General features: G+C 38.3%; 1 protein-coding gene across 1 annotated transcript; it reads left to right on the top strand.

The window, feature by feature from the left end:
- Positions 1–731: 731 nt before the first annotated feature.
- LOC118817318 (serine/threonine-protein kinase pim-2-like) lies at positions 732–3,585 on the top strand. Its single transcript, XM_036583885.1, has 8 exons — positions 732–918; positions 1,276–1,443; positions 1,779–1,946; positions 2,135–2,229; positions 2,364–2,414; positions 2,522–2,900; positions 3,048–3,224; positions 3,479–3,585. The coding sequence occupies exons 1-8, from the start codon at positions 732–734 to the stop codon at positions 3,583–3,585; spliced, it is 1,332 nt and encodes a 443-aa protein (XP_036439778.1).
- The last annotated feature ends 6,370 nt before the right edge of the window (positions 3,586–9,955 follow it).

Genomic DNA, 9,955 nt, shown 5'->3' with positions numbered 1-9,955 from the left:
TGTTTTTTTATTTAAAACAGCAATATAACAGTACATGAACTTTTTAAAATTTTAAAACAGCAAAAACTCTTAAATTATAGTTATGTAACAAACTACTTAAAAATAAGTAAATTATTCAGTGAAATTAATAACATGAACTTTCAGTGTTGAACTCTAAAAGGAAAGCTCTGTTAGCGACTCTGTTAGTATCTGACTGTTAGTTTCTGTTTCTTACATAACATTTAAAGAGACGATACCAGTAAATCAGTGTGGTAAAGAATGCCATATTCTGTTTGTGTAGGAGAATCACAGGCTACACAATGTAGCTTTGAGCTTGAAATTTATTGTATTTTAGCTCATCAAAAAATAAAAAGTAAATAACTCTCTGCATCTTTAAACAGATGACTTAGAAAATTACCAAAAAAAGAACACATTGTAGAATTGTAATTGTAGAACTACACAGTGCACGTATATAGTAAGTGGAGCTGATAAAATGGACAACGAGCGTAGAAACAAGGAGGTGGTCATAATGTTATGCTTGATCGGTGTATATATATATATATATATATATATATATATAAATTTCTTATAAAATGACCAGTATATATACACAGTGGAATAATATGAGCACATTTAGATATCACTGCATTCCTTAATAACAATATAGAGTATAATGCAGTGTATCAGCATATAACTATTATTACTACAGACATATGCAGCTTATGTTCTTTGAAATGACATTAAATATTCAAATGATCATTCTGTACTCAGAGGCCCCACGAGGAAAGAGAAAGAGAGCAGAGGATGGATGCAGCCAGAGTGTCAAAGAGGGAACAAGCAAGTTTCCCAACACTGAGGCCCCAGCAAGAAAGAAGAGGAAGGTCGCAGCGACCCGGCCCAAAAGAACAACTCGAGGAGAGAAGAACGCCACCGAGCCAGGTCAGTCTTTTCACCCCCATACTGTAAAATTAGATGTTGTCACTGAGGAAATATGATTGGTTAAAAAGATATAATATGCAGCAGAAAGTGTTGGTGGTGGACAAAAAGAGGAAAGTGATGGACACTGGCTCTAAAAAATAAAGAACAAATAAAAGAAAACTGCTAAACCGAGAAAATGAAGGAAACTCATAAAAATTTGTGTAATTTCTGTTTTACAAAATAGTCTACAATATTAAGACTGTGACAAAGTATATCGCTTCACTCCAGTGGTCCATTGGCAGGTGAAATTGTGCGTCAAGTTGTGGGTAAAGTCACACGTCCAGAACATTAAACATTCAATAATGATCCTGTACTTAGAATCTCCTGGAGGAAAGAGGAAGAGAGCTGAGGAAGAAGACATCCAAAATGTCGGAGAGGGAACAAGCAAGTTTCCCAACCTTGAAGCTCCAGCAGGGAAGAGGAGGAAGGGAGCAGTGACCCAGCCCAAAACAACAACTCGAGGACAGAAGAAAGCCACCGAGACAGGTCAGTCCACTCACCTCCATACTGTAAAATTAGATGCTGACACTGAGGAAATATGATTGGTTAAAAAGAGCTAATGTGCAGCAGAAAGTGCTGGACACTGGCTCTAAAAAACAAAAAAAAAGACAAAAGTGAACTGCTAAACAGAGAAAATGGAGGAAACAAAAAACAAAGTATTGTACAGTAAGTATTATCGTAGATGCTTTGTTGTCCTACAACTGAATAACTGATCTGGTCACTCTAGTGGTGGGTTCATTGGAAGGTCCAATCGTGGGTCAGGTTATGGCTAAAGTCACAGGTCCAGAACATTAAATATTCAGTAATCATCCTGTATTTAGAAGCTCCTCGAGGAAAGAGGAAGAGAGTCGAGGAAGGAGACCGCCAGAGTGTCGGAGAGGGAACAAGCAAGTTTCCCCACACTGAAGCTCCAGCAGGGAAGAAGCGGAAGGGAGCAGTGAACGGGCCCAAAGGAACAACTCAGGGACAAAAGAAAGCCACCGAGCCAGGTCAGTCCAGTTGCCAGACCACTGCGTCTCATGACCGATTAATTTGACTTCATTCTAAGAGAACTGTAATTATCTAAATGAAGTTCACACAAAGTAGATTCCACTGCATCCTTCATAATCAGAATGATTGGTTAATCCCTGATCACTGATCTAAAGAGGGCTGATGTTTGTAATTTTGTTTTCCATAGACACCTTTAAATCCCGCTACGTGGTTGGAGACAAACTTGGTCAAGGAGGCTTTGGATCTGTCTTCAAAGGAAGACGCATTTCTGATGGCCAACAGGTTCGGCTCACACCTCAGATTTCATTCTATTGGTCATGATTTCCCCTTCTCTCTTTTCTCTGCTAGTCTCTAAATATTTTACTATTTTAATATCTTAATATTTTTTGTCTTTTTTTTGTCTATTTTTTTGTCAGGTGGCCATCAAGTTTGTCTTAAAACAGAAAACAGAGCGATATCTTGAGAGCGTAAGTGCACCTACTTAACACATAACACATGATGGTCCCAAACCAACCCAATGAGTTTCTCCTCATGTTCTGCACTCCTGACCATCTGACTCTCTACTGTCCTGCAGCCTGTTGAGTCCAAGGCCGTGCCTGCAGAAGTGGCTCTGATGCAGATAATGAGCCAGCCACCCGTCTGCAAGAACATAGTACAGCTGATCGAGTGGTTTGATGAGCCTCAGAGATACATCCTGATCCTGGAGCGCCCTGACCCTTGCATGGACTTGGAGAGTTTACTGAAAAATCTCGGGAACTGCATGGATGAAGACGTGGCCCGAGCCGTAATGGTCCAAGCAGTGAAGGCAGTGAGCCAGTGCAGTAAGCGTGGTGTCCTGCATCGCGACGTCAAAGGGGAGAACTTACTGATCAACACAGACACCTTAGTGGTCAAACTTATTGACTTTGGTTGTGGTGACCTGATCAAGAAAACGCCGTATGACAGATATGCAGGTAAATTTTTAACACACTTCTTCAAGCAAAAGTTGAGCTTCACTTCTAAAGAAATGATCCTGAGAGGAGAACTGTGTCCTGTAGCCACTTAGCTGTTAAATGAATTACTGTGCTCATCTGTGCTCTTTCTCTTTTTTATGTTCTCAGGCACGTTTCGATACTGCCCTCCTGAGTTTTTTGTGAAGCGGAATTATCACGCTGATCCTGCAACAGTGTGGTCACTTGGTGTCCTGCTGTTCAGGATGGTTTGCGGACACCTTCCCTTTGCTAACAAAATAGAGACCATGGTGGGGATTTTTAACTTCAAGGACGGCCTGTCAAAGGGTAAGATAAACGGGAACGTCTGAGCAAAAGACGCATCCTTTTAACCTGGTAACTCAGTACAGAGGAAGGAAAACTGATCACATAATCGATAGTTAGAACAAGAGTTTGCAGTAGAGGCCAGATGCTCCTAAATGTATACCTTTATAATAGTGTACTTTTCATGTCATACTCACATCCCACCCTTTTACTGGTAGTCCTTCTGAAATTTCGTGGTTAAGCGTCTCACTCCCATACAATCCTGTCACTCTGTACAGAATGCCGTAATCTGATTTCCTGGTGCCTGCAGTGGTTCCCTTCCAAGAGGCCTAGTTTGCAGCAGATCAAGCAGCATGAGTGGCTCCGGTGCACCATCCGGGCCTAGGATCAGATTAGCCAGGGAGGCTAGGAGAAGAAGCAGTAAGCCTAAAACATCTAGTGCCAGTTGAGGAGATACTGTGGTGTACATACATGCCATGAGTAAACTGGAAATCAAGATTGAGATAAATAATCTTAAGATTTCAAAGCTTTAGAGTCTAATGCATATCTTTTTGTTTCAGGTTATGAAGGGCTGTTAAGGAGAGATCATAACAACAAAAAACACCTTTCCATGTCAACGAAGACTACTGGATAAAGAACAGTGACGAATGATGAAGGACAACGACAATGTGAAAAGAACAAAGGTAGTGGAAGAAAGTCAACAGCCATGGAAGAAGGACAAGTGCAATGGAAAAGGGATGATGACAATGCAAGTAGAACACTGACAGTGAAAAAGGACAACAGCAGTGACAAAAGGACAATGTCAGTGGATAAAGGACAATGACAATGAAAAAGAACAACAACAGTAGATAAAGGACAGTGACATTAAAAAAGGACAGCAACAGTGGATGAAGGACAATGATAGTTAAAAAATGGACAACAACAGAGGATAAAGGTCAGTGACAATGAAAAAGGACAACAACAGTGACAAAAGGACAATGACAGTGGATGAAGGACAATGACAGTTAGAAAAGAACAACAACAGAACAACAGTGGATAAAGGACAATGACAGTGGATAAAGGACAGTGACAGTGGATAAAGGACAACAACATTGGATAAAGGACAGTGACAGTGGATAAAGGACAGTGACAGTGGATAAAGGACAACAACATTGGATAAAGGACAGTGAGAGTGGATAAAGGACAGTGACAGTTAGAAAAGAACAACAAAAGAACAACCGTGGATAAAGGACAGTGACAGTGGATAAAGGACAGTGACAGTGGATAAAGGACAACAACATTGGATAAAGGACAGTGACAGTGGATAAAGGACAGTGACAGTGGATAAAGGACAACAACATTGGATAAAGGACAGTGACAGTGGATAAAGGACAGTGACAGTGGATAAAGGACAACAACATTGGATAAAGGACAGTGACAGTGGATAAAGGACAGTGACTGGATAAAGGACAACAACATTGGATAAAGGACAGTGACAGTGGATAAAGGACATTGACAGTGGACAAAGGACAACGACAGTGAAGAGCGGACAAAGAGAGAAAAAACACAATATCAGTGAAAAAGTCTTTGGTTAAATTTGATGTCAAGAAATAAAAAACATTGCCTGATTGAATTTCTTTTGGCCTGATGTGTATTAACGGTTTCATATCCTTCATTTTTGTATTTTTTTAACGAGGTTCACTGATGACTTTCATGTTCAATGTACCAAAAACAGTGTTAATTCATTTCTACATGACCATTTTATCCCTTAGAATTCAACAGACTGTTGTTCTTACTGTACCTTTAAAACTGATATATGCAAATGAGCTCTGCTCTTGTTGGCTGTCTAGCTGACTGGCTATCAGCTAAAGGTTTACTTACGTTACCCATACTTGCAAATTCGTCGTGACTAGTGTTAACTTATTCCTTTTAAATGATCGGAGTAGTTAGCTAACTACTCTGTGCATTTGAAAGGAATACATTAACACTAGCAATTATGGGTAACGTAAGCAAACCTTTAGCTGATAGCCAGTTAATTAACCTAGCTAGCATGAGCTTTTTCAAGTGTTATGCCATAATGTTATTTTCCATACTGGAAACTGATTTTAAATAGTCAATCTTGCACATGTTTATTTAGAGATGCTACATGATGTTGAGTTTGCAATGCTATGCTATGCTTTAAAATGCTATACTACACTCAAAAAAAAGAAGTTACTCTGTTGTTGGTTAACAAATGCATGTAAGTCAGTGAAGCTGAGTCAGTTGTGTTGTTTCAATGAAATTAAGTGAGTTTTACTTCATAAGTGTTTGTTTGGTCAGCGTGATCTTGTTGAGTAAAACTCAACATCTTTCCTGTTGGCTCCTGGTATATTGTTTTACTTGTTTTTTACTCACCCTCTTCCTGTCTTTCACCCTGACCTACCTTCCACTATGTGTACATCTTTCTTAAACCCCAAGGTGAACCGTCTAGCCACATTGATGCTGTCAGTAAATGCAAGTTACCATGTAATCTACTGATCAGTGTGATTCTATGACAGCTTTGCAACAACTTATGCTCTTTTTCTACTTTAACCTCTTATTGACCAGGGTATATTTTGGTTTTCAATCTGAATTTACATGACCAAATCATAAGGCAAATTATTCAGTAACTGCATGAAATAAATGTAATTTTTGTTTTATTTATTTATTTATTTTAAAAGCTCAAATTAACAGAACATGTGTTTTATGGTCATACACATATTGCTATATGCTTACAATTTACTGCTGAAAGCCTAAAATCTTAGATACCCTTTGTATTATTTTATAAAAATAATGTTTACAGAGCAGATCACTGAAGAGACACCATCTGTTTATAGTTTATAGCCAAGATTTGTGGGAAAATGGGTCGACTTTCAGTAGACAAAAAAAAACTGAGTTCAGCTTCTTTTATTATAAGGGTTTAAAACTACATTACCCATCTATTTACCTGGAAAGAAGACAGTTACAGCTCTCAAATGACACCCACCTTATGAATGTAGCATATGAAATATGAAAGTTATGAAAATATGACGAAGTGCGTTTTGGAACCACTGGTGGTCTCAAGGAGTTGAAAAGGTTAATTAGTACAGATGACTCAACTGAGCACCTTAAAAGCTGCTTAACACAGCTGAGTGGAACCAATTGACATAACATTTTAAAGTAAATCCAACACCTCATTTTTTGAGTGCACCAACTGGACTATACTGTTGTAGCTAATCAAAACTAGTCAGGTAGGAAATTTACACCATGCTAATGTATCCCGATCGTAGATGAGCTCAATTACATGATGAAGAATCTACATGTGATTTCAACATGTGACTTTTCACATGCATACAAACTAAACATAATTTAATAACTCTAAATTGATGTGTTCTGACAAAATGTGAGCCACAGTTTCTCATTGGGATAAAAGTGTTATTATTCTGTGAATGAAACGCTTTTGTGGGTGGAATATGGACAGGTCAGTTATCCCTTAAAGGGCCCATATCATATATTCCCCCTGAGGTTCAGTTATGATGTTTGTGTGGGTTTATGTATCAAAGACAGCTGTAATTCATTATTACAGGACCATTTTCCAGCTACTCCTAATCCCTTAGAATTAAGCAGTCTGTTTTTGTCACTGTCCCATTAAGACAGATATATATATGTGTCTGATGGGCTGTCCTGTGTTGTGCCTCATTTAAAAAGCAGCACAGGCTGAAACGTTCAATAGGCAGGGCTAAACTACTGTAAGCAGAACAGGTGGCTATATGTGAATGTATTTTTTGACATCATGAAAACAAGGCAGTCCAAAAGGGACAGCTTGTTCATATACATGGATTGTATGTACTTGGGAGTGAATGATACATGTTGAACTTTTGTTGAACCCTTTTATTTAGAAAAAAAAAAACTTTTTTCCCATGATATGGGCCCTTTAATACAACAACAAAGTGTCATATCTACATTCACTACTCACTTGGGAACTGTGTTTGCTTCCTCGGTTTGGCCTGGTGTTTGTATCTGGAAAAAAAGCTCATTACAGCAGTCACCATCCTCCACTGCCAACACCATGAGAAACTGCAGTTACACTGGATAAATAATTAAGGAAGCTGTGTTCACTGCAGTCTGGGTAATGACTTACATCACTCATTGTTTTCCCTTGGAGAGTTTGTGCAGCTACTGAGTCTGACAGCTAATTCTTTAACTGGCAAAGTAGAACAATTTGCTTTAAACTGGGAAAAGAAATCCTTTGTAATTGTAAAGGTTTTGACTGAATTCTTGGCTTCCAGCTGAGCTGCTTTGTTCATCTAATGATATGAAAATTGCGTAGGATAAGCCTGTTAACTAAAAAGACAAAAAAAAAGCTGCTCCTTTGCTCTTCCCAGATCCAATTCCAATGACCCCCTCATTAGGAGTGCTGCTATTAGCATCTCTACCAGCAATTTGTGATGTTTTACAGAACAGTGACACTGACATGGTAGTCAGTGTCACTGCAGTGCTGAGAATAGACCACCACTCACATAATATCTGGATAACAGCAGGTTCTGGGGTCAGAAACTCACTAAAGATGAATGGGAGAACATGCAAACTCAACACAGAAATGACCCTGGTCTACCTGGCAGGGAAAATCGAACCCAGGCCCTTCTTGCTATGAGGTGAAAGCGCTACTAAAGTTTGGATGCTCCTGGTCAAATGGCATGTTTTGTTGATTTTATGACTTAAAATGAACATCCTCTACAGGGAACATGCTTCTGCACATTTTAATGCACAAGTACTGTTTATTTATTAATTTTAACATACTAAGAAAAAAGAAGTTGTGCAAAAATTATGGCACATTTTATATTTAACTTTTTCCCAATATGGTACATTCAGCAAAAAAAAAAAGAAACTGTATTAATTTTGCAGAAGTGTGTTCTGTAGTTGGTGTTAACTTATTTTCAGTTAGAAGTCCGTTTCCGTTTCAGTTCATAAAATCAACAAAACATGTAGTTTTACCAGGGGTGTTCAAACTTTTGCACCCACTGCCCATTGGTTTCTTTTACAAAGACTCTTTTGGTTATACTGAAAAAGTGATATCCTAAATTTACTTCAAATATGTACATATTTTTCAATGAATAAAAGGTACTAAGCATAAAACAAATACATATATATAGTTGTATGCAAAAACACCCCTGGTCAAATCTGGATTTATAAGTTTAGTGAATGTATAGAACTAAATAAGGCACTATTAGAGGTTTAATTAACTCCAAATGTTAAAGCAGCCTGGTATATGCAATTTTTAACTGTCCAATACATCAGCTAGTAAGGGGGGCGGTGGGGGGAGGCTCTAGCCTTTTTGTGGTCCTGCTTGTATTTCATGTGCAAAATGCAGTTTTCTTTAATAAATTCTGCTGCTGTAGTTGTAGGACCTGTTAATGGCCAGTAGGTGGTATCACAGGGTTGTTCAATACATTCTGCAGGGCTCTAAAGCAGTGTCTGACAAACAAGAGAGCATGGCAGTAACCAAGGAAACAGCACAGAAAATTTTGAAGGGTAATTCCACCAATTTTTTCAAAATTTTAGCATAATTACATTTTAAATATGCAAACAAACTCATTCAGACTGGTTTGATGTGAAATACTCCGATCTAGAGAAACTCATAGGAACCAGACGCCTGAAGAGTTTAATGTCTCTAAAAGCTCCCTCACAGGAAGTTATTACATGAAATGGTTATGAATCCACTGCCTGATACCTGAGACATTATTTTACAGTTAGTTTTGATAGGTTTCTAAACTAAAGCATGTATATTTTAAAGCCAGTTATGGTGGAGTTGTATAGGCAAACTAGTCCTCAAAGAAAACATTTCTTTAGATTTTTACTGTTGTCAGCATTACACGTTAAGAAGACATGTGTAGGTGTTTTTTTTTTTGTTTTGTTTTGAAGATGTCTGTGTGTGTGTGTATTATGATTCTGCGTTCTACTAGTCATCGTGACCTCTAGTTCCCATCAACAAAATTTCTCTACAATGAACCATTTAACATCAAATCTCTCTGAAAGACTTTGTTTATATCTCGCAGTTACAGTTATGCAGATATTTAGACAAATCAGGGGAGTTCCCTTTTAAATGAGGACAATGTCCAAGATTATGACAGCATATTTCAAACATGGCTGGATGGACACTTAAAGACGAACCATAATAGATGTGAACTCACCCCTTCCTAACCTCACACTTCATTCATTTCACAGAGCTAATATTTACAATAGAGAGAAATGTTTAGAAACCACTCATGATGAAAAAATGATACAAAAGGATCCAAATAAGAACATTTTAATCTTTATTTCAAGTACAGACATAAAGGATTTTGTCTTGGTGTTTGTTTAAAACCAAAATGTACAATAGACAATTAAGAAAAATACATAAATAATGTGAATGATGTGTACAATATATGTGCAAAAGTATCCAGACGGCACTTCTAACTGGGAATTCAGCTACTTTATGGTGCACCCACTGCTGACACAGGGGTTTGGCTGTGCACTCACAGCTTGTGTAATCGCTTTGGAAGAGCATTTACCAATAGAATGGGACTGGATGCTCTGGAGCAGCCACACACAAGTCTAAGGTCACTATACACAGTACCAAGTGTCAGCTAGCCCCCAGAAAGTGAATAAAAGGGGTTTGTGATTCAGAACAAACCATCCAACTTCAGTACCTGTGTGCCAGTTTTTGCAAACAGATAGCACTGCTGGCCCACTGTCAGCACTGGCACACTGAATGTGAGCCAGATGTGACCCATATTAAA

The sequence above is a fragment of the Colossoma macropomum genome, unplaced genomic scaffold, assembly GCF_904425465.1.
Source record: "Colossoma macropomum unplaced genomic scaffold, Colossoma_macropomum, whole genome shotgun sequence".
NCBI classification, from domain to species: Eukaryota; Metazoa; Chordata; class Actinopteri; order Characiformes; family Serrasalmidae; genus Colossoma; species Colossoma macropomum.
This window is presented reverse-complemented; position numbering and strand designations above follow the sequence as displayed.

Excerpts from the sequence above, each read along its gene's own strand:
- LOC118817318 (XM_036583885.1), top strand. The coding sequence starts at position 732 with ATGATCATTCTGTACTCAGAGGCCCCACGAGGAAAGAGAAAGAGAGCA. Across the intron at positions 2,901-3,047 it reads GCCGTATGACAGATATGCAG|GCACGTTTCGATACTGCCCT; the intron begins GTAAATTTTTAA and ends TTATGTTCTCAG. Across the intron at positions 3,225-3,478 it reads CAAGGACGGCCTGTCAAAGG|AATGCCGTAATCTGATTTCC; the intron begins GTAAGATAAACG and ends CACTCTGTACAG.